The 24,063-nt window shown below is 52.0% G+C and overlaps 3 protein-coding genes across 3 annotated transcripts; 2 read left to right on the top strand and 1 right to left on the bottom strand.

The window, feature by feature from the left end:
- Nucleotides 1-3,298: 3,298 nt before the first annotated feature.
- On the bottom strand, nucleotides 3,299-12,465 carry LOC105726279 (hormonally up-regulated neu tumor-associated kinase). Its single transcript, XM_064382130.1, has 2 exons — nucleotides 12,353-12,465; nucleotides 3,299-5,588 (listed from the first exon to the last, which is right to left on the bottom strand). The coding sequence occupies exons 1-2, from the start codon at nucleotides 12,463-12,465 to the stop codon at nucleotides 3,299-3,301; spliced, it is 2,403 nt and encodes an 800-aa protein (XP_064238200.1).
- Nucleotides 12,466-15,954: 3,489 nt separating this feature from the next.
- LOC135276656 (double homeobox protein 4-like protein 4) lies at nucleotides 15,955-17,298 on the top strand. The gene has a single exon (XM_064380694.1). The coding sequence runs from the start codon at nucleotides 16,024-16,026 to the stop codon at nucleotides 17,296-17,298; it is 1,275 nt and encodes a 424-aa protein (XP_064236764.1). The 5' UTR covers nucleotides 15,955-16,023.
- Nucleotides 17,299-21,248: 3,950 nt separating this feature from the next.
- LOC135276657 (double homeobox protein 4-like protein 4) lies at nucleotides 21,249-22,532 on the top strand. Its single transcript, XM_064380695.1, has one exon. The coding sequence runs from the start codon at nucleotides 21,258-21,260 to the stop codon at nucleotides 22,530-22,532; it is 1,275 nt and encodes a 424-aa protein (XP_064236765.1). The 5' UTR covers nucleotides 21,249-21,257.
- The last annotated feature ends 1,531 nt before the right edge of the window (nucleotides 22,533-24,063 follow it).

Genomic DNA, 24,063 nt, shown 5'->3' on the forward strand with positions numbered 1-24,063 from the left:
ATAATCTAAATACTTTAAAAAAGAAAAATAACCAAAATATATTTTCTTATTTTCAGGTATATTTCAAAATATATTCTCTCATTTCAGAGAATAAAGTCTCTTCTAATTTAGATTTTCTCCTACAAAAGTCAGGTCTCTTGACGTATTCTTAAACTCTTGGACATCTGAATTTCAGTAGACACTGTAAATCTAAGAAGTATCCTTAGGCACACTGTGTGCACTTGAAAAATGCTTATGGAAAAGAAAGCAGAAGGGAAAGAGGAGTTATAAAAAATTTATTGGCACACATAAATAATAGCGGGAAGCTACAAGACCTCACAGACCGTGTTAGACAGATTATTGAGGCAGAAAATAAACAAAAACATTAAAACCTAAATTCAACACTTGATCAAAGAATTCTAATAGACATCTACAGAACTCTCCATCTGAAAACACATCATAACATATACTCTTATTTTTTTTTCATAGTGAGGGAAAAGTGTATTTCAAGTCGTTACAAAAGTACATATATCTACTAATGGTGACATAAATATAGTCCTTACTTATGACCAAATCATACAATTAAAATGGACTTTTCCTCCTGGACATCACACGACGAAAGTCCCGTCAATTTCCGTCAGTAACTACAGGGTGATCGGAATCACAGGCACAGCCTGAGGAAGGCAGTCACGGTCGGACAGACAACACACTTCGGACTTACCAAAAACAGAGTCAGATTTTCCATATAAATATAATAAAATCATACAGAATCTAGCATTTCTCCTTTCACTCGGTTTCATAGATTTGTCAGGTGCTCACACACACACAAAATACAGTGGATCCCTTTCCTCACTCCCCCTCACCTCTCACCGGGTTTAGGATAAACCTGAGTTCAGAGTCCAGGTGACCAATGGCAATGCGGTCAGTTAGCGGCACATCTGCAGCTGTTCTTGAAGCATTCTGGGAATGAGAAGCGCGTTCTCCACCAGTTAATGGCAAGGCGGAAGCACTCCTATTTCTTGAGGGAAGCATAATGTGAGGAAAAGGCATCAGGGGCTCCGGAAAGTTCCCAATGCACAGGTGCACGCCCTGCGAGCTTGCAGAGTAGAGCGGTTGCAGCTGGAAACCGTCGTTAGAAAAGGTACACTTCATGTCAAATGGAGAGATGGTCTTAGATGATTCTTTTCTTCTCCCTGCTTAAAAAGCTCTATTTTCTTTTTCTGGAGACAGGGTCTCACTTTGCCACCCAGGCTGGAGTGCAGTAGCATGATCTTGGCTCACTGCAACCTTGACCTCCTGGGTTCAAGGGATCATCCCACCTCAGCGCCCTCAAGTAGCTGGGACTACAGGCACGTGCCACCACACCCAGCTAATTTATTTATTTTATTTTTTGTAGAGACAGGCTATTGCCATGTTGCCCAGGCTGGTCTCGAACTCCTGAGCTTTGGACTCCCGAAGTGCTAGGATTACAGGTGTGAGCCAGCACGCCTGGTCTAAAAGCTCTATTTTCAATGGTAAGTTCTGGAACCCAGTCTGAAGCTATATAAAAAATAACACCAATAGCCAAGGGGTCTGACCTCATCCTAGAATGCCCTAACACTGGGGTGATCCCTTAGGGAGGAAAGAGGCAGCTCCAGGACTTGCCAACGTTGGCCTAATATCCATTCTCTCCTGCTCCATCAGAGACATGAGGGACTAAGGGACGTCCCCACTGGTGAATGAGAGAATGTTTCGGAACTACGTCTCTGCCCTCTGGCAAGGCTGCCTGCCAGGGACATAAAGGCTGGCTTTGCAATTCTAGATTTGTGTTTTGGGATCCATGGACTGAGATGACCACCTAAGGTGGCCACAGAGGTGGTCTCTGGTTGCACCTGCACAGGTCAAAAGTTGAAGACTCCAGGCCTTTCTGTAACCAGTCTCCTACATTAACCCCTATCCAACCTGTGCTGATTCTTCTTTTCTGATTCTGCTCACACTGAGCGCACCCTGCCAAGTGCCAGCTGGACACAGTCAGACAGCACAGGGCTCCATAAAACACACACACGGGGGGGCACAGACACAACACTGGAGACGCATCTTTGGTTCGATCCTTGGAGAAAGGTGTGAACACACAACATGGACTGAGCCCTGTTTGAGGAGCTCGGCTTTCCCCGAAGAAGAAACTGGCCTGTATCTGAACAGGTTCTCTGCCAGGCAAGCTGGCTCCCTGCTTCCAGCAAATTCGCTGAGTTCTGAGACACACTTGTTCTCTGGGCAGCTTGAAATCCACACCGCACAGGGGTCATGCTGCCTTCTTGCCATACGAATTATGCTCTGAATTGTCACAATCATCTTTTCTCTCTTTCGACAGAACCAGCTATAACTGTGTTCTATGTGTTCCAGAAGGATCAGGGCTATGCCTTAAACAACAGGATGAATGCAGGACCACGGAGATCTTGCCCTGCCCATGGGCCATGCCACTCAGCACATCACGACAGACAGCTCTTTTGCCCTCCACACTGAACCCTCTCTTGAAAACATGAGTTTGGTGGAATTGCTTCTCATCTCTCCATCCAAGTTTTTAAAAATTATGTTATTTAAATTTACCAACATCACATTTTAAAAAAAAAATCTCTTTGGAAAAGGTAATTCAATCATTAGCATGTTTCAACCAAAAAAAAAAAAAAATCTATCAAAATCTTGCTTGGGAAATGGGTGTCTCCTTCAGTCTTTCTCTTCTGTCCAGGTCCCCACTGTTTGATCTTGATCCGAAGCTCCCCTCCATCTTCCTCAGTATCCTGGGCCTGCCCCCAGCTCCTGCTGGCCTTCAGGGAATTCCTGCTATGAAAGGCAGGGCTGCTACACTCCGCAGAGGAAATGTGGCCTGGATGAATGACTGTGATGTTGTTCTCTCACTGTGACTGTGGCCGACTGCTGTGAGAGGCACACAGGTAGCAGAGTGTGAAGAAAGATCTGGTAACAGTCCATTATCTGAGTGCCCCAAAAGGCTGATGCCCCATTTTTCCCCCAAGCCCAGAAGTGGGAACTGGAAGGGGTTGGTGAGTGGTTGGGAGGAAGGAAGATCTGAAGGACTGGAATTGGCTGCTCCTGGAGCCAACCCTCCTGGTGATTCCAGCATCTCTGGGGGTCCCTAAGCGAGGTTGGGTGGTGCAGGCTTTGGGTCTGTGGATTTAGCTACAGGTGGGACGCTGCGTAGCAGGAACCAACGGGTCACTAAGGATGCTCCACACGAGGTCTTGGAATGTTCACACCCTGACAGATGTGCGGAGCTCCGTTCCGTTGCTGTTTTCTACGATACCCCAAATCCCACTGGCCCAAGTTAGCACTGGGTCTTGACCCCATTGGCCATGTCAAAGGAAAGGTTCACGGAGGCTAGGGGCTGCAGCGGGGGCAGGCTGACCTCCAGGGGCCTATCCACGGATGGCTGCAGCATCTGTCCGATGCCCATAATGGGGAACCGACCTCGGCTTTTCACGCAATTCGGGCTCCCCAGAGGCTGCATGGGGCTACTGCTGGGAACCAGAGGTGGGGAACACAAGCCCTCCTCTTTAGGGGGGCTGTTCTTATCTTCATGAGCAAAAGAGACCACAGTGGGATGCAAAGGAGTGTGGAGAGGTGACATGCTTCCGGACGGCAGACCCGGGGACAGTGTCCTCTCACTGGAATTCCTGCGAGCCAGGCTCACCGGGGAGCTCAGAATCCTGTAGTGATGAGAAGGAGACAGCATTTCTATGTGGTCGTCGTGATCGACAAACTCGAAGGAGCGCACCATCTCCAGCATCAGGGGTTCTTCCTTTTGGGAGATGCCAGTGCTTCTAGGCCCTGGCTGATGGGGCTCTGGTTTCTTCACAATCCTCGGGGTCCTGGGCGGCGGGACGGGGATGAACTCCATGGACGAAGAAGCCACACAGTTGGAATCAGAGGTTTTGCAGAAAATATTGCGGCAGCCGAAGGAATCTTTGTCGGGGAAGCTGGCCTTGGAGGCCTTCCGGTCCTTCAGCAGGGCTTTGGTGTTCTGAAGCTGTGTCATGAGCGAGGCTGAGGGCTGCTTGTGTGAGGGTAGGTTCTTGTCCAGCTTCTTGGAGAATGGTCGATGAAGAAAATCCCCTCTTTTTTCTTGCTCTTTGGGCTTCTTATCCTGCACAGCATGGAATTCAAGGTCTCTCGTCCAGGTGTCCAGAGAGGCCTCATAGGACTCCTTGGGGGCCCTGTACTTTTCTATCTGGTAGAGCCGGGTCTTGTAGCAGAGGCTGTCCTGGATGTCAGATTTCCCTGACAAACAGCGCTCCAGTTTCTTGTTTAGGAGGAAGTAGATGGCCAGGATGTGGCAGGCGCGGTTGGAGAGCACAGTGTTGATCACGTCGCTGTTCTTGTAACCCAGCCTCTCGGTCATGTGCAGCACGACGCTCGGGCTCAGGTCTTCCAGGGAGATCCTGTTGGGATAGGTGACATTACAGGGCACTTTTCCTGTGTAATTCTCATTAAGCCAGCGATTCGCCAGTGCCTGCTGAATATTTGGCCTCTTCACAGGATCTGGTTCCAGGAGAGAGCGCAGGAAACTGATGGCACCTGTGGAGAGCTGGGTGGGGAGGGGGTTCATTTCTTTGTCCACCATCTTCTGGTATAAAGCCCTCGGGCTGAAAGGCTCCACCGTGAAAGGCAGCGTCCCGGTCAACATGGCATACATGTTCACACCTATGGACCAGACATCGATTTTGAGTCCGTATTTCTTCCTGGCGAGCAGTTCAGGTGCGGCGTAGGCGGGGCTGCCACACTGTGTGCTGAACGGATCCGAGTAACCCAGGATCCCTGCGCAGTTGCTCAAACCAAAGTCAATCAGCTTGATATTATTGTCTTCATCTAGTAGCAAATTCTCTATCTTCAAGTCTCTGTGGACCACCCCGGCCCGGTGCAGGTGCTCCACGGCGGAGATGAGCTGCCGGATGTATCTGCGGGCCTCGGAATCCTCCAGCCGCTTCTTCTCATAGATCTTGTGCGTCAGGTTGCCCCCAGGGCACAGTTCCATGACCAGGTAGTAGCTGTTTTCCGTCTGTAAAATATCAAGGAGCTGAGTGATATTGGGGTGGCGGATCATCTGCTGGATCCGCCCCTCTCGCCGCAGGTTTTTGGTGACATAGGTGTCCTTTTTGGCTCTCTTCTTATCAATGACTTCTCTGGCCACTTTCTCCCCGGTCAGCACGTGCAGCCCGTCGCGCACCTTGGCGAAGGAGCCCTCGCCCAGCTTCCTGCTGCCGATGAGGTAGTTGCCCACGCGCCTGGGGTGCTGGAAGTCGCGGAGCCGCTCACGGTGCACGCCGCTCACCCAGGCCGGCAGGAAACTTCCCTCGCAGGCCGCCGCCGGCCTGGCCACGTCCTCCGCGCCGCCGCCCCCCAACCCCGGCACCGCCGGCTCCCCCAGGAGCCCGTCCCCAGCCGCCGCCGGTATCGCGCTCGCCCGCGGCCCGCGCGACTCCGGCTCGGCTCCCGCGCTCGCAGCTCCTCCTCCTCCTCCTCCCGCTCCTCGGCTCCCGCAGCTCCCTCGGCTGCTCCCGCCGCCGCCCGGGGCCGAGCCCCGCCCGGGTATCCTCACCCCGCCAACATATACTCTTCTTATCACGACGTGTCACATGTTCTGAAAGTGACCACATAATCGGAAATAAAACAATCCTCAGCAAATTAAAAAATCCCTAAATCATACCAGCCACAAACAAAGAGCACAGCTTGATATAAATACAATTCAATACATAGAAAACCACTTGAAGCCTCACAATCACATGGAAATTAAACAATCTGCACTTGAATGACTTTAGGGTAAATAATAAAATTAAGGCAGAAATTAAGAAGTTTTTGAAACAAGATACAACGTACCAGAATCTCTGCAGCACAGACAACTAAGGTGGTGTTAACAGGGAAATTAAACACAAATTAAAATTAAAAACAAAAAAACCTCAACAACCTAACATTATAAATAATAAAAATGAGAGAAGCAAGAGCAAAGCAACTCTTAAGCTAGCAGCAGACAAAAATAACCAAAATAAGATCTGAACTGAAGATTTAGACATGAAAAACCAAACAAAAGAACAAAAATTCAAAGAGATAAATATTTGAAAGAAATTAATAAGGTAACTAGCTAGATTAATGAATAAAGAGACGATTCAAATAAACCCAGTTAATGACAAAAGAGAAATTACTGCTGACCTGACAAAAATAGAAATAACTATTGAAGTCTACTATGAACACCTGTCTGCACACAAACTAGAAAAATCTAAAAGAAATAGAAAAAATTGGGCCGGGCGTGGTGGCTATCCTGTAATCCCAGCACTTTGGGAGGCCGAGGCGGGTGGATCACGAGGTCAAGAGATCGAGACCATCCTGGTCAACATGGTGAAACCCCGTCTCTACTAAAAATACAAAAAATTAGCTGGGCATGGTGGCGCGTGCCTGTAATCCCAGCTACTCAGGAGGCTGAGGCAGGAGAATTGCCTGAACCCAGGAGGCGGATGTTGCAGTGAGCCGAGATCGCGCCATTGCACTCCAGCCTGGGTAACATGAGGGAAACTCCGTCTCAAAAAGGAAAAAAAAAAAAAAAAGAAATAGAAAAAATTTTGGATAAATACATTCTTCAAAGACTGAACAAAAAAAGAAATTAAATTCCTGAATAGACCAATAACAAGTTCTAAAATTGAGTAAGTAATAAATAGCCTACCAACCAAAATCAAGCCCAGGATTAGACAAATTCACAGCTGAGTTCTACCAGATGTAAAAAAAGAGCCTGTACCATTTCTGTTAAAACTATTCCAAAAATTGAGAAGAAAGGATTCCTCCTCAACTCATTATACAGAAACAGCAACATTCTGATTCCAAAACCTGGAATAGATAAAACAAAACATAGAAAACTTCAGACCAATATTCTTGATAAACATTGATTTAAAAAATCCCCAACAAAATGCTGGCAAACCAAATACAGCAGCACGTCAAGAAGCTACTCTACTATGATCAAATAGGCTTTATCCCTGGGATGCAAGGTTGGTTAAACATGCAACAATTAATAAATGTTATTCATCACATAAAGAGAAATGAAGACAAAGACCAAAAAATTGTCTCAATAGATGGAGAAAAATACAATTTATCGCCCTTCGTGTTTAAAATTCTCAACAAGCCAGGCGCTGTGGCTCACACCTGTAATCCCAGCACTTTGAGAGGCGGAGGCGGGTGGATCATGAGGTCAGGAGTTCCAGACCATTCTGGCCAACATAGTGAAACCCTGTCTTTACTAAAAATACAAAGAAAAAGTAGCTGGGTGTGGTGGTGTGTGCCCATAATCTCAGCAACTCAGGAGGCTGAGGCAGGAGAACTGTGTGAACCTGGGAGGCGGAGGTTGCAGTGAGCCAAGATTGTGCCATTGCACTCCAGCCTGGGTGACAGTGGGAGACAAAATATTTTATTTATCTCAAAAATAAAAAATAAAATAAAATCCTCAACAAACTAGGCATTTAAGGTGCATACTTGAAAATAGTGAGTTATCTATGACAAACCCAAAGCAAACGTTCTGAGTGGACACAAGCTGAAAGCATTTTTCCTTGAAAACTGGCATACCTTCTCACTCCACTCCTATTTAACATAGACTTGGAAGTCTGGCCAGAGCAATTAAATAAGAGACAAAATAAAAAAACATTCCAACAGGAGGAAAGGAGCTCAAACTATCCCTGTTTGCAGATGACATAATTCTGTATCTAGTTGACCCTGTAGTCTCTGCAGAAAGCTCTTTAAACTGACAAACCACTTAAACCACTTTAACAAAATTTCAGGATACAAAATAAATGTATAAAAATTGGTATAATCTCTATATATTAACGACATTCAAGCCAAAAGCCAAATCAAAAACACAATCCCCTTCACAACTGTCACACACATGCAAAAAAGAAAATCTAGGAGTACAGCTAATGAGAGAGGTGAAAGATCTCTGAAAGAAAAACAGAAGCATTCAAGACCTTTTCAGCATAGGCCCCAAACTAGCATATTGTCATGTTCACAGGTTTCTACTGCCCTGAGTCAATAAGGCTGGCAAAATCTAGGGTTTGGAAAACGTTCTGGATCTTGATAGGAACTGCTTTAAAAGCACCTGGCAATGGGCATGTTGGATACAGAAAAAAACTAAAAATTGCTACCATTTTGGAAATCAGTATGATTCTGGCTTTTTTTTTTTTTTTTTTTTTTTTGGGGCACATGTGGCTTCTAGAACTCTTTCACATCAAGAATCTTGTCAAAAGACACACAGCTACTAAGTGGCTGGACTGAGACTCAGGATCAACTCTGTCTGACTCCAAAGCCCATGCACCTCCGTAGATGACATTACTAAAGTAGCTGTCCTAGACCTTTGAAATCCTGGAGAGTGAGACTTCTACAACAGAAGCCAAATTCCTTTTATTGCATATTTAAAATAAATTTAGTTAACTTCTTTTGAGACAGGGTCTCACTCTATCACCCAGGCTGGAGTGCAGTAGTTCAATCTCAGCTCACTGTAACATCCTCTTCTCATGTTCAAGTAATTCTCCTGCCGCAGCCTTTCAAGTAGCTGGGATTTCAGGTGCTTGCCACGGCGCCTGACTAATTTCTTGTATTTTTGGTAGAGACGCGGTTTTGCCATGTTGGCCTAAAACTCCTGACCTCAAGTGATCCGTTTCTTTGAGATGTGCAGTTCCATAAGTTTTGAAAACCGTCTAGAGTCACACAGCCATCTTCACAGTATCACACAGACTGTTTCATTGCTCCCAAAATTATCTGATGCTTTCTATTTGTAGTTAACTCTACACTCATCTATTTGGCAATCAGTGATTATTTTGTTTTTATTCTTCTCGTTTTGTAGGGAGGTCTTTCTGTGTTGTGAAGGCTGGTCTCAAATGCTGGGCTCAACCAATCCTCTCACCTTAGGCTCCCAAGGTGCTAACATTACAGCTGGCCTGATTATTATCGATCCTTATAATTTTTTCTACAATGCCATATAATTGGATTATATAATTTGTAGACTTTTGGATCTTACTTTCTTCACTTAAAGAAATGCATTTGTGACTCATCTACACTGTGATGTTGATCAATAGTTTAACTGACAACTAGGATTTTATTGTATGGATGCACTGCAGTTTGTTTATTGATTCACCTGTTCAGAAGCAGGTGGTTTACATCTAGCTTTTGCAGTTACAAATAAAGGGAGCAATAGACAACCACAAAAAGGTTTCATTTCAACATTAGTTTCAGTTTGCTTTGGTAATGATCTAGCTGTGGGATGTCTTGGTAACATAATAAATGTATGTTCAACTTTATAATAAGCCACTAAACTGTTTTCCAAAGTTACTGTACAATTTTATGTTTCTAGTTCTAGTTAATCCAAATTCTCATTGACACTGTCTTTGAAATTTTTCTTTTCATGATTGTCATTATCATAATTGTGTGCTATGTAATTGTTCTTCATGCTTTATCGTTTCCCATTTCTGTTGGGAGACCTAAATTACATAATCGATACAGAAAGAAATCTATAAATTTTTTAGGCATTAGCCTTGGATTCTGGAAACTGACTTCCAGAAATCTGCTATGCAATTAAAGCTTTACAACCATTTCTAAATTTTTTTTTTTTTTGAGTCTGAGTCTCGCTCTTGTTACCCAGGCTGGAGTGCAATGGCGCCATCTCGGCTCACCGCAACCTCCGCCTCCTGGGTTCAAGCAATTCTCCTGCCTCAGCCTCCCGAGTAGCTGGGACTACAGGCGCACGCCACCATGCCCAGCTAAATTTTTTTTGTATTTTTAGTAGAGACGAGGTTTCACCATGTTGACCAGGATGGTCTCGATCTCTTGACCTCGTGATCCACCCGCCTCGGCCTCCCAAAGTGCTGGGATTATAGGCATGAGCCACCGCGCCTGGCCTCTAAAAATTTTATAGTTTGTTCTCTGTGGTTTTCTCTTCTTCTTCTTCTTTTTTTTTTCTGAGACAAGGTCTTGCTCTGTCACCCAAGCTGGAGAGCCATGGCTCGATCTTAGCTCACTGCAATGTCCGCCTTTCGGGTCAAGCGATTCTCGTGCCTCAGTCTATTTAAAACCTGAGATTACAGGCAAATGTCACCATGTGCAGCTAAATTTTGTATTTTTTAGCAGAAACAGGGTTTTGTCATGTTGGTCAGGCTGGTCTCAAACTCCTAATCTTAAGTGTTTCACCTGCCACTGCCTTCTTTCTCTTTCTTTCTTTCAACTGAGATTCTCTCTCAGTCAGGCAGGAATGCAGTGCCGTGACTGCAGCTCACTGCAGCCTCAACCATCTGGGCTCAAGGAATTTTCTCATCTCAGCCTTCTGAGTAGCTGGGACCACACTCCTGTGCCACCATGCTCAGCTAACTGATTGTTATTTTAGGTGTGAGGTCACAAAATGTAGCCCAGGCTGGTCTGAAACTCCTGAGCTAAAGTAATCCTCCCACCTCAGCCTCCCAAAGTGCTGGAATTACAGGCAGGAGCCATTACATCCAAACTGAGGTTTTATTTTTTATAGCAAAATATAAAAAATAGCACTGATATTTTATGAATGTTATGCATATTTAAAAAGTAATTCCCAAAGCAAATACTAAAATTGAAAGCAAATTGAAATAAATAACAATAACTAAATATTATATAGATAATATGACCAGAAAGAGAGAAGTTTAGCTTGCCCGACTTTGTTTATTTATTAAATTTTATTTTACTTTGATTTCTGAGATAACATGTGCAGAACCTGTAGATTTTTTACATAGGAAAATGTGTGCCATGGTGGTTCACTGCATCTATCCACCCATCAGTGAGATACTAAGCCCCATATTAATTAACTATTTCTCCTGATGCTGTTTCTCTTCTTGCCTTTCTGACAGGCTCAGGTGTGCATTGTCCCCTTTTCTGGGTCCATGTGTTCTCATATTTTAGCTCTCACACCTGAGTCAGAAATTGCAAAGTTTGGTTTTCTGTTCCTGTGTTAATTTGCTGAGGATGATAGCTTCCAGCTTCATCCGTGTTCCTGCAAACGACATAATCATATTTACGGCTGCATAGTACTCAATGGTATAAGCGTACAATTTTTTTTTCTTTCCTTCTCTCCTTTCTTTCTTTCTTTTTCTTTCTTTCTTCTTTCTTTTTTTCTTTTTTTTTTTTGAGATGGAGTCTCACTCTCTTGCCCAGGCTGGAGTGCAGTGGTGTGATCTCAGTTCACTGCAACCTCCAGCTACTGAGTTCAAGGGATTCTCCCACCTCACGTTCCTGAGATGGGCTTCCCGCACCTCAAGTGCTCTGCGCGACAGGACTCTCCCACAGGGGCTCGTCAAGAGTCAAGCAGCAAGGGCCATGCCCCAGCACCAGCACGGAAAGGCTGCACAGGCAGAAAGAATCAGCTCAATGCAAACCCGAGACCATGACGCACCAACCCCACTACCCCGCGGGCAAACCGAAGGGCTGCTTTCTCCAGGCGGGAGGGAAGGCGGGTAGAGATGGGGAGAGGATCCCAGACCAAGAGGGAGGGACCAGTGAAGGGAGGAAAGAACGGAAGGGAGGGAGGGAGAAACGGAGGGAGGCAGGGACGGAGGGAGGGAGGGAGACACACGGACGGACTCAGGGAATGAGGGAGGGTGGAAAGAAGAAAGAGAGAAAGGGAGAGAGAATGGAAGAAACGGAGGTTTGGAGGGACTGAGGAAGAAAGAGGTAAAGACGGGAACAGGGAGGAACAGAAGGAGAAAGAAAGGGACCAGGGGACAGAGGAACATAGGCGGAGATTAGAGCGGTCTTCTGTCTCCAGGACCAACAGAGGGACCTTACGCTCCCAAAACGTATCGGGAGCACAATGCAATGGGGGCTAAGGGCGCGGTCCAACCACTACCCAGACACGTGGACAGCCTGGGTTAGTTACTTCACCACGGAGCGATCCATAGGAATTTCGCCATGCCAGTCCTCATTTCATCCACAGGGTTCACAGACTACATATCCCCACGCTGAGCCCAGCAACAGAGCGCGAGGCAGTCTCATCTCCACAGGGGTCACCCTCAGGACCATTGAAGCTTAATTTCTGACTTCAGCCTCTGAGCGTGTGCGTGCGTGTGTATGTGTGTGTGTGTGTGTGTGTGTGTGTGCATGAATTTGAGGCTCCAGCGGCGCGTCTTGCCCTCCCGCTGACCCGTCTGGGAGCCCTGAGTGCCAGGTCCGTCCGCTGAGAGACTACGCACAGGGCAGGGCTGTGCTGTCATTCTTTCCCGAGCATCTCGGGGACCCCAGAGCCCGCCCAGGGCCCGGGAGGTGGGCCGTCTACTGCGCGTGCGCGGGTCTGCAGGCGGCCCGCTGCGCTTCGGGGGACCAGCCCAGGCAGAGCTCTCACCCCTCCTCGCAGCCCTGCCCCCACGCCACCCCGCGTACTTCAGGAGGGTGGGCAGAGGGGGCGTTTTGCCCCCGAAACACCGGGCCGGGTCCCCAGGCAGGCCCGCTCTCCATTCCGCGGCACGACTCTTCTTCTGCCTCCCAGCTCCGCCCACCGATCGCTCGCACACCGGTGCCCCGCCAGCCTCCCCGCCAACGCCATCACCCAGCAGCGCCTGGCAGCTCAATGCAGACGCGAGACCACGCCCCCCCCAACCGCCTCACCCCGCGTGCAAACGGAAGGGCTGCTTTCTCCGGGCGGGAAGGAAGGAGGGTAGAGATGGGAGAGGATCCCAGACCCAGAGGGAGGGACGAGGGAAGGGAGGAAAGGACGGAAGGGAGAGGGAGGAAGGGAGCGAGGTAGGGACGCAGGGTGGGACCCAGCACCCAGGTCGTGTGACACTGTCCTCCCGCCTTGGCACCTCCTACTTGGGGCTTTGGGACGTATGTCTGTGCTCATAACTAAGATGCTGTGATTCTCTTCTCTTGCCTCATATGTGCTCACATAGGAGTCAATAACATATTGCTGGGCCCAGTATCAAGTTACATTTCTTTGCTGTCCCGACCCTCTTCTCAGAAAGCATTGTGACGTATTGTTGAGTCCACAGTCAATGTGATGTGAGTCTCCTGCATGAACCGTGCCCACAGAGACCACTGTGACGTATCTCTGGGAGCTCAACTATTCAAAATGATTGTCTCGTTATACCTGCTCTTTGCCCACAGGAGAGGAGGTGACTTGTCTCTGGGTCCAGCACCTAGGTGAGGTAACTCTGCTCTCCCGACTAGGCTATGCTTACAAAAGAAAGAGTCACTTATCACTGGGCCCCCAGCACACAGGTGATGTGATTTATTTTCTTGTCTGGATTCTTGCCCACAGGAATCACCGTTACAGACTTTCGGTCTCTTCTGCTGGATAGTGGGTGTCTCCTTTTCTTCCTGGGAAGCGTCCACCGAGGAGACGGTAACATATCACTTGACTCGGCACCTACATGATGTGCCTCTCCTCTTATGCCTTGGCTTTTCCCACTGGGCTGATTGTGACATCTAACTGAGCACAGCTTCTAGGTTATTTAACTATTCTCTTCTTCCATTGTCCTACCCCAGCAGGTATTGGGATATATTTCTAAGCACTTCACCTAGGTAACGACTCTTTTTTGGGGCCCTCCCCTAATATGGTATTGTGACATATTTCTGGACCAGCACCTAGGTGATGTTCCTCACTTCTCCCACCTGTTACCTGTTACGGGGAAATGAATTCCTATGGGTGTCAGTCTGCAGAAACCGCGATTCTTGCCTCCTCAGAAGAAACAACTCCACTGAGGACCAGTAAGCAGGAGAGACCGAGGCAAGTCTCAGAGCAGCAGTAAAAGTGTACTACAAAACTATGGAACAGGAACAAAAGGAAGGCAAGTACACATGGCAGAGTGCCAAGCGGATGACTCACAAGGCAAATGCAGGATGTGACCTTTTGACTTGGGGTTTTTTAAATTTCGTTTTCTTGATTTATTTGACTTGCGGTTTTATATGTTGGAATACCTCTGGGTTTGGTGTGGTTTGGTTTGGTTTGGTTTGGTTTGGTTTCGTTTGGTTTCGTTTTGTTTTGTTTGAGACGGAGTCTGGCACTCTCGCCCAGGCTGGCGTGCAGTGGCCCGATCTCGGCTCACCGCAACCTCCACCCGTCGGGTTCGCGTAATTCTCCTGCCTCAGCCTCCCAGGTAGCTGGGATTACAGACGTCTGCCACCACGCCCAGCTAATTGTTTGTAATTTTCGTATTTGACCTCCGCAAGGGTCAAATACAAAATACAAATACCTGTTGCTCAGGTCTCTGTGGCGGCCTAAGTCGTGGTCACGTGATCATGTTGACTGTTTTTTTTTTTTTTTTCACCCGAGCTCGGCGGGGCAACAGAAACTCCCAGGGATCCGTGGAAAAGCAGCATCGTGTCGGTGCCCCCCTTTTTTTTTATTCCATTTTAGGTTTTGGGGTACATGTGAAAAACATGCAAGGTTGTCGCATAGGTGCATACGTGGCAGTGTGATTTGCTGCCTTCCTCCCCTTCACCCATATCTGGCATTTCTCCCCATGCTATCTCTCCCCAACTCCCCACCCCCCCGCTGTCCCCCCCACTCCCCCACAACAGACCCCCGTGTATAGAGCTCCCCTCCCTGTGTCCATGTGTTCTCCTTGTTCAACACCCGCCTATGAGTGAGAACATGTGGTGTTTGATTTTGTGTTCTTGTGTCAGTTTGCTGAGAATGATGGTTTCCAGGTTCATCCATGTCCCTCCCTACAAAGGACGCGAACTCCTCGTTTTCAATGGCTGCATAATATTAAATGGTGTATATGTGCCACATTTTTCTTGTCCAGTCTACCATCGATGGGCATTTGGGTTGGTTCCAGGTCTTTGCTATTGTAAACTGTGCTGCAATGAACATTCGTGTGCATGTGTCCTTATAGTAGAACGATTTATAATCCTTTGGATCTATGCCCAGTAATGGGATTGCTGGGTCAAATGGAATTTCTATTTCTAGGTCCTTGAGGAATCGCCACACTGTTTTCCACAATGGTTGAACTAATTTACACTCCCACCAACAGTGTAAAAGTGTTCCTATTTCTCCACATCCTCTCCAGCATCTGTTGTCTCCAGATTTTTTAATGATCGCCATTCTAACTGGTGTGAGATGGTATCTCAATGTAGTTTTGATTTGCATTTCTCTAATGACCAGTGATGATGAGCATTTTTTCATATGCTTGTTGGCCTCATGTATGTCTTCTTTTGAAAAGTATCTGTTCATATCCTTCGCCCACTTTTGAATGGGCTTGTTTGTTTTTTTCTTGTAAATCTTTTTTAGCTCGTTGTAAATTCTGGATATCAGCCCTTTGTCAGATGGGTAGGCTGCAAAAATTTTTTCCCATTCTGTTGGTTGCCGAGTCACTCTATTGACTGTTTCTTTTGGTGCTCTTTTTATCCGGGTTGCAACCAGGCCGTATGGGAGACTCCCGCTGTTGCAGGAAACAGGAATCCATCGTGAGGCCGGCCTGCACGGGACGCTGCTTTTCTCCGTGGTTTCGCTCTCGTTTTCTAGAGGAACACGAACCAGATCCACGCAGCTGCGTGTGTGAGACTATCGCGGCAACGGCGACACCCACAGACGTCGACGCCTTCACGGAGAGGGGGCCCGGAAAACTCGGGCCTGTCACGGGGGTTCACTTCCGCACGCCACCCTCCCTGGTAACGCGTTCGAGCCCGGAGAGAGGCTTCCAGTTTCCGTAGAATTCCTGGAGAAGCCCAGAGGGCCAGCCCCCGAAGCCCCGCGTGTCCTTCCCCCTCCCCGCGCCGCTCAGGCCCCACCCCGGACCACCCCACAAGGCCCTGGTGTCCCTGAGGTTTCCGGCTTGAGAGGGCGGGCTACCCCGCCCTTGGTCCCCGGAGCTCAGGCATATTCAGGAAGTGGGGGCGGGGGGGGGGGGACGCTAGGGCTTTATAAGAGAGGCCGCTGGCTGGCGGGTCGGCCCCCTGGCTTGACCTGCCTGCGGTGCGGTGCAGTGGCAGAGGTTGGCTGAGGCGCACGGGAGCCGCCCGGCCTCTGCGTGCCTGTGCCTGTCCGTGACACTCGGGCCCGGTCTCCCCGCGATGGCTCTCCCCACAGCTGCCGGCAGCCCTCTCCCCGCGGAAGCCCGAGGGCGAGGACGGCGAAAGAGGCTCGTTTGGACTCCGAGCCAAAGGGATGCCCTGCGAGCGTCCTTTGAGCGGAACCCGTACCCGGGCATGGCCACCAGAGAACAGTTGGCCCAGGCCACCGGCATTCCGGAGCCCAGGGTCCAGATTTGGTTTCAGAATGAGAGATCGCGCCGGCTGAGGCAGCACCGGCGGGAATCCAGGCCCTGGCCTGGGCCACGCGGCCCGCAAGAAGGCAGGCGAAAGCGGACCGCCGTCACCCAATCCCAGCGCGCCGTGCTCCTCCGAGCCTTCGAGCAAGAGCGCTTTCCGGACTTCGCCACCAGGGAGGAGCTGGCCAGAGAGACGGGCCTCCCGGAGTCCAGGATTCAGATCTGGTTTCAGAATCGAAGGGCCAGGCATCCGGGCCGGGCTGGCAGGGGACCCGCGCCCGCAGGCGGCCTGTGCAACGCGGCCCCTGGCGGGTGCCGCTCTCCTCCCTCCTGGGTCGCCTCCACCCACACCGGGGCGTGGGGGGCGGCGCTTCCCGCACCCCACGTGCCCTGCGCGCCAGGGGCTCTCCCACAGGGGCCCGTCGTGAGCCAGGCAGTCTGCGCAAGGGCCGCGCACCTGCTCCGGCACGGACAGGCCGCACAGGCAGAAGGCATCTCGCAACCTGCCCCGGCACTCTGGGCTTTCGGGTTCGCCGCCCTGGCTCCTCCGGAAGTGGCGCTCCCCCACCCTCAGAGCCTTCGGGGGCCTCCGCACCCGAGCAGACGCCAGGAGGAGCGGGACGGGCAGCACGCCGGCCTGCCGGGGACGTGCTCCGTGGGACAGCTCGGGCCCGCTCAAGCCGACTCACAGGGCCGAGGTGTGCTCGTGCCACACAGGGCCCACCAGGGCCCTTGGTGGGGCTGGGGCCAGGGGCCCCGGGTGGCCGGGGCGCCAGGGGAACCCGAAGCCGGGCCACCTCCACCTCCGCAGCCCGCACCCCCGGAGGCCTGCGCCTGGCAGGGGCAGATGCCAGCCCTGCAGGCGCCTTCCCAAGCGCTCCAGGAGCCCGAGGAGCGCTCGTCTGCGCTCACCTCCAGCCTGCTGGATGAGCTCCTGTCGAGCCCAGAGTTTCAGCAACAGGCACGACCTTTCCTAGAGACGGAGCCGCTGGCGGAGCCGAAGGAGGTGGAAGAGCTCGCTTCGCTGGAACCACCCCTCAGCGAGGAAGAATACCGGGCTCTGCTGGAGGAGCTTTAGAAGGCGCGCGCGGGTTGGGGAGGGGTGGCGGCAGGACGGTGGCCTCTCTCTCCCGCGGTGACCGTCTGGCTCGGCTTCCAGCGGCGCGTCTTGCCCTCCCGCTGACCCGTCTGGGAGCCCTGAGTGCCAGGTCCGTCCGCTGAGAGACTACGCACAGGGCAGGGCTGTGCTGTCATTCTTTCCCCAGCATCTCGGGGACCCCAGAGCCCGCCCAGGGCCCGGGAGGTGGGCCGTCTACTGCGCGTGCGCGGGTCTGCAGGCGGCCCGCTGCGCTTCGGGGGACCAGCCCAGGCAGAGCTCTCACCCCTCCTCGCAGCCCTGCCCCCACGCCACCCCGCGTACTTCAGGAGGGCGGGCAGAGGGGGCGTTTTGCCCCCGAAACACCGGGCCGGGTCCCCAGGCAGGCCCGCTCTCCATTCCGCGGCACGACTCTTCTTCTGCCTCCCAGCTCCGCCCACCGATCGCTCGCACACCGGTGCCCCGCCAGCCTCCCCGCCAACGCCATCACCCAGCAGCGCCTGGCAGCTCAATGCAGACGCGAGACCACGCGCCCCCCAACCCCCTCACCCCGCGTGCAAACGGAAGGGCTGCTTTCTCCGGGCGGGAAGGAAGGAGGGTAGAGATGGGGGAGGATCCCAGACCCAGAGGGAGGGACGAGGGAAGGGAGGAAAGGACGGAAGGGAGAGGGAGGAAGGGAGCGAGGTAGGGACGCAGGGTGGGACCCAGCACCTAGGTCGTGTGACACTGTCCTCCCGCCTTGGCACCTCGTGCTTGGGGCTTTGGGACATATGTCTGTGCTCATAACTAAGATGCTGTGATTCTCTTCTCTTGCCTCATATGTGCTCACATAGGAGTCAATAACATATTGCTGGGCCCAGTATCAAGTTACATTTCTTTGCTGTCGCGACCCTCTTCTCAGAAAGCATTGTGACGTATTGTTGAGTCCACAGTCAATGTCATGTGAGTCTCCTGCATGAACCGTGCCCACAGAGACCACTGTGACGTGTCTCTGGGAGCTCAACTATTCAAAACGATTGTCTCATTATACCTGCTCTTTGCCCACAGGAGAGGAGGTGACTTGTCTCTGGGTCCAGCACCTAGGTGAGGTAACTCTGCTCTCCCGACTAGGCTATGCTTACAAAAGAAAGAGTCACTTATCACTGGGCCCCCAGCACACAGGTGATGTGATTTATTTTCTTGTCTGGATTCTTGCCCACAGGAATCACCGTTACAGACTTTCGGTCTCTTCTGCTGGATAGTGGGTGTCTCCTTTTCTTCCTGGGAAGCGTCCACCGAGGAGACTGTAACATGTCACTTGACTCGGCACCTACATGATGTGCCTCTCCTCTTATGCCTTGGCTTTTCCCACTGGGCTGATTGTGACATCTAGCTGAGCACAGCTTCTAGGTTATTTAACTATTCTCTTCTTCCATTGTCCTACCCCAGCAGGTATTGGGATATATTTCTAAGCGCTTCACCTAGGTAATGACTCTTTTTTGGGGCCCTCCCCTAATATGGTATTGTGACATATTTCTGGACCAGCACCTAGGTGATGTTCCTCACTTCTCCCACCTGTTACCTGTTACGGGGAAATGAATTCCTATGGGTGTCAGTCTGCAGAAACCGCGATTCTTGCCTCCTCCGAAGAAACAACTCCACTGAGGGCCAGTAAGCAGGAGAGACCGAGGCAAGTCTCAGAGCAGCAGTAAAAGTGTACTACAAAACTATGGAACAGGAACAAAAGGAAGGCAAGTACACATGGCAGAGTGCCAAGCGGATGACTCACAAGGCAAATGCAGGATGTGACCTTTTGACTTGGGGTTTTTTAAATTTCGTTTTCTTGATTTATTTGACTTGCGGTTTTATATGTTGGAATACCTCTGGGTTTGGTTTGGTTTGGTTTCGTTTGCTTTCGTTTGCTTTCATTTTGTTTTGTTTGAGACGGAGTCTGGCACTCTCGCCCAGGCTGGCGTGCAGTGGCCCGATCTCGGCTCACCGCAACCTCCACCCGTCGGGTTCGCGTAATTCTCCTGCCTCAGCCTCCCAGGTAGCTGGGATTACAGGCGTCTGCCACCACGCCCAGCTAATTGTTTGTAATTTTCGTATTTGACCTCCGCAAGGGTCAAATACAAAATACAAATACCTGTTGCTCAGGTCTCTGTGGCGGCCTAAGTCGTGGTCACGTGATCATGTTGACTGTTTTTTTTTTTTTTTTCCCCCCGAGCTCGGCGGGGCAACAGAAACTCCCAGGGATCCGTGGAAAAGCAGCATCGTGTCGGTGCCCCCCCTTTTTTTTTTTTATTGCATTTTAGGTTTTGGGGTACATGTGAAAAACATGCAAGGTTGTCGCATAGGTGCATACGTGGCAGTGTGATTTGCTGCCTTCCTCCCCTTCACCCATATCTGGCATTTCTCCCCATGCTATCCCTCCCCAACTCCCCACCCCCCCGCTGTCCCCCCCACTCCCCCACAACAGACCCCCGTGTATAGAGCTCCCCTCCCTGTGTCCATGTGTTCTCCTTGTTCAACACCCGCGTATGAGTGAGAACATGTGGTGTTTGATTTTGTGTTCTTGTGTCAGTTTGCTGAGAATGATGGTTTCCAGGTTCATCCATGTCCCTCCCTACAAAGGACGCGAACTCCTCGTTTTTAATGGCTGCATAATATTAAATGGTGTATATGTGCCACATTTTTCTTGTCCAGTCTACCATCGATGGGCATTCGGGTTGGTTCCAGGTCTTTGCTATTGTAAACTGTGCTGCTATGAACATTCGTGTGCATGTGTCCTTATAGTAGAACGATTTATAATCCTTTGGATCTATGCCCAGTAATGGGATTGCTGGGTCAAATGGAATTTCTATTTCTAGGTCCTTGAGGAATCGCCACACTGTTTTCCACAATGGTTGAACTAATTTACACTCCCACCAACAGTGTAAAAGTGTTCCTATTTCTCCACATCCTCTCCAGCATCTGTTGTCTCCAGATTTTTTAATGATCGCCATTCTAACTGGTGTGAGATGGTATCTCAATGTAGTTTTGATTTGCATTTCTCTAATGACCAGTGATGATGAGCATTTTTTCATATGCTTGTTGGCCTCATGTATGTCTTCTTTTGAAAAGTATCTGTTCATATCCTTCGCCCACTTTTGAATGGGCTTGTTTGTTTTTTTCTTGTAAATCTTTTTTAGCTCGTTGTAAATTCTGGATATCAGCCCTTTGTCAGATGGGTAGGCTGCAAAAATTTTTTCCCATTCTGTTGGTTGCCGATTCACTCTATTGACTGTTTCTTTTGGTGCTCTTTTTATCCGGGTCGCAACCAGGCCGTATGGGAGACTCCCGCCGTTGCAGGAAACAGGAATCCATCGTCAGGCCGTCCTGCACGGGACGCTGCTTTTCTCCGTGGTTTCGCTCTCGTTTTCTAGAGGAACACGAACCAGATCCACGCAGCTGCGTGTGTGAGACTATCGCGGCAACGGCGACACCCACAGACGTCGACGCCTTCACGGAGAGGGGGCCCGGAAAACTCGGGCCTGTCACGGGGGTTCACTTCCGCACGCCACCCTCCCTGGTAACGCGTTCGAGCCCGGAGAGAGGCTTCCAGTTTCCGTAGAATTCCTGGAGAAGCCCAGAGGGCCAGCCCCCGAAGCCCCGCGTGTCCTTCCCCCTCCCCGCGCCGCTCAGGCCCCACCCCGGACCACCCCACAAGGCCCTGGTGTCCCTGAGGTTTCCGGCTTGAGAGGGCGGGCTACCCCGCCCTTGGTCCCCGGAGGTCAGGCATATTCAGGAAGTGGGGGGGGGGGGACGCTAGGGCTTTATAAGAGAGGCCGCTGGCTGGCGGGTCGGCCCCCTGGCTTGACCTGCCTACGGTGCGGTGCAGTGGCAGAGGTTGGCTGAGGCGCACGGGAGCCGCCTCTGCGTGCCTGTGCCTGTCCGTGACACTCGGGCCCGGTCTCCCCGCGATGGCTCTCCCCACAGCTGCCGGCAGCCCTCTCCCCGCGGAAGCCCGAGGGCGAGGACGGCGAAAGAGGCTCGTTTGGACTCCGAGCCAAAGGGATGCCCTGCGAGCGTCCTTTGAGCGGAACCCGTACCCGGGCATGGCCACCAGAGAACAGTTGGCCCAGGCCACCGGCATTCCGGAGCCCAGGGTCCAGATTTGGTTTCAGAATGAGAGATCGCGCCGGCTGAGGCAGCACCGGCGGGAATCCAGGCCCTGGCCTGGGCCACGCGGCCCGCAAGAAGGCAGGCGAAAGCGGACCGCCGTCACCCAATCCCAGCGCGCCGTGCTCCTCCGAGCCTTCGAGCAAGAGCGCTTTCCGGACTTCGCCACCAGGGAGGAGCTGGCCAGAGAGACGGGCCTCCCGGAGTCCAGGATTCAGATCTGGTTTCAGAATCGAAGGGCCAGGCATCCGGGCCGGGCTGGCAGGGGACCCGCGCCCGCAGGCGGCCTGTGCAACGCGGCCCCTGGCGGGTGCCGCTCTCCTCCCTCCTGGGTCGCCTCCACCCACACCGGGGCGTGGGGGGCGGCGCTTCCCGCACCCCACGTGCCCTGCGCGCCAGGGGCTCTCCCACAGGGGCCCGTCGTGAGCCAGGCAGTCTGCGCAAGGGCCGCGCACCTGCTCCGGCACGGACAGGCCGCACAGGCAGAAGGAATCTCGCAACCTGCCCCGGCACTCTGGGCTTTCGGGTTCGCCGCCCTGGCTCCTCCGGAAGTGGCGCTCCCCCACCCTCAGAGCCTTCGGGGGCCTCCGCACCCGAGCAGACGCCAGGAGGAGCGGGACGGGCAGCACGCCGGCCTGCCGGGGACGTGCTCCGTGGGACAGCTCGGGCCCGCTCAAGCCGACTCACAGGGCCGAGGTGTGCTCGTGCCACACAGGGCCCACCAGGGCCCTTGGTGGGGCTGGGGCCAGGGGCCCCGGGTGGCCGGGGCGCCAGGGGAACCCGAGGCCGGGCCACCTCCACCTCCGCAGCCCGCACCCCCGGAGGCCTGCGCCTGGCAGGGGCAGATGCCAGCCCTGCAGGCGCCTTCCCAAGCGCTCCAGGAGCCCGAGGAGCGCTCGTCTGCGCTCACCTCCAGCCTGCTGGATGAGCTCCTGTCGAGCCCAGAGTTTCAGCAACAGGCACGACCTTTCCTAGAGACGGAGCCGCTGGGGGAGCCGAAGGAGGTGGAAGAGCTCGCTTCGCTGGAACCACCCCTCAGCGAGGAAGAATACCGGGCTCTGCTGGAGGAGCTTTAGAAGGCGCGCGCGGGTTGGGGAGGGGTGGCGGCAGGACGGTGGCCTCTCTCTCCCGCGGTGACCGTCTGGCTCGGCTTCCAGCGGCGCGTCTTGCCCTCCCGCTGACCCGTCTGGGAGCCCTGAGTGCCAGGTCCGTCCGCTGAGAGACTACGCACAGGGCAGGGCTGTGCTGTCATTCTTTCCCGAGCATCTCGGGGACCCCAGAGCCCGCCCAGGGCCCGGGCGGTGGGCCGTCTACTGCGCGTGCGCGGGTCTGCAGGCGGCCCGCTGCGCTTCGGGGGACCAGCCCAGGCAGAGCTCTCACCCCTCCTCGCAGCCCTGCCCCCACGCCACCCCGCGTACTTCAGGAGGGTGGGCAGAGGGGGCGTTTTGCCCCCGAAACACCGGGCCGGGTCCCCAGGCAGGCCCGCTCTCCATTCCGCGGCACGACTCTTCTTCTGCCTCCCAGCTCCGCCCACCGATCACTCGCACACCGGTGCCCCGCCAGCCTCCCCGCCAACGCCATCACCCAGCAGCGCCTGGCAGCTCAATGCAGACGCGAGACCACGCGCCCCCCAACCCCCTCACCCCGCGTGCAAACGGAAGGGCTGCTTTCTCCGGGCGGGAAGGAAGGAGGGTAGAGATGGGGGAGGATCCCAGACCCAGAGGGAGGGACGAGGGAAGGGAGGAAAGGACGGAAGGGAGAGGGAGGAAGGGAGTGAGGTAGGGACGCAGGGTGGGACCCAGCACCTAGGTCGTGTGACACTGTCCTCCCGCCTTGGCACCTCCTACTTGGGGCTTTGGGACATATGTCTGTGCTCATAACTAAGATGCTGTGATTCTCTTCTCTTGCCTAATATGTGCTCACATAGGAGTCAATAACATATTGCTGGGCCCAGTATCAAGTTACATTTCTTTGCTGTCGCGACCCTCTTCTCAGAAAGCATTGTGACGTATTGTTGAGTCCACAGTCAATGTCATGTGAGTCTCCTGCATGAACCGTGCCCACAGAGACCACTGTGACGTGTCTCTGGGAGCTCAACTATTCAAAATGATTGTCTCATTATACCTGCTCTTTGCCCACAGGAGAGGAGGTGACTTGTCTCTGGGTCCAGCACCTAGGTGAGGTAACTCTGCTCTCCCGACTAGGCTATGCTTACAAAAGAAAGAGTCACTTATCACTGGGCCCCCAGCACACAGGTGATGTGATTTATTTTCTTGTCTGGATTCTTGCCCACAGGAATCACCGTTACAGACTTTCGGTCTCTTCTGCTGGATAGTGGGTGTCTCCTTTTCTTCCTGGGAAGCGTCCACCGAGGAGACTGTAACATATCACTTGACTCGGCACCTACATGATGTGCCTCTCCTCTTATGCCTTGGCTTTTCCCACTGGGCTGATTGTGACATCTAGCTGAGCACAGCTTCTAGGTTATTTAACTATTCTCTTCTTCCATTGTCCTACCCCAGCAGGTATTGGGATATATTTCTAAGCGCTTCACCTAGGTAACGACTCTTTTTTGGGGCCCTCCCCTAATATGGTATTGTGACATAT

The sequence above is a fragment of the Aotus nancymaae genome, unplaced genomic scaffold (assembly GCF_030222135.1).
Source record: "Aotus nancymaae isolate 86718 unplaced genomic scaffold, 86718_ANA_hifiasm-v0.15.2.pri h1tg000028l, whole genome shotgun sequence".
Lineage (NCBI taxonomy): Eukaryota > Metazoa > Chordata > Mammalia > Primates > Aotidae > Aotus > Aotus nancymaae.

What these genes read in the sequence shown, in the direction of transcription:
- LOC105726279 (XM_064382130.1), bottom strand. Translation starts at nt 12,465, where the DNA reads ATGGAGAGCGGGCCTGCCTGGGGACCCGGCCCGGTGTTTCGGGGGCAA. An exon ending in GGGCAGGGCTGCGAGGAGGG is followed by an intron (nt 5,589 to 12,352) that starts GTGAGAGCTCTG and finishes CGTCGTGATAAG; the next exon opens with AAGAGTATATGTTGGCGGGG.
- LOC135276656 (XM_064380694.1), top strand. Translation starts at nt 16,024, where the DNA reads ATGGCTCTCCCCACAGCTGCCGGCAGCCCTCTCCCCGCGGAAGCCCGA.
- LOC135276657 (XM_064380695.1), top strand. Translation starts at nt 21,258, where the DNA reads ATGGCTCTCCCCACAGCTGCCGGCAGCCCTCTCCCCGCGGAAGCCCGA.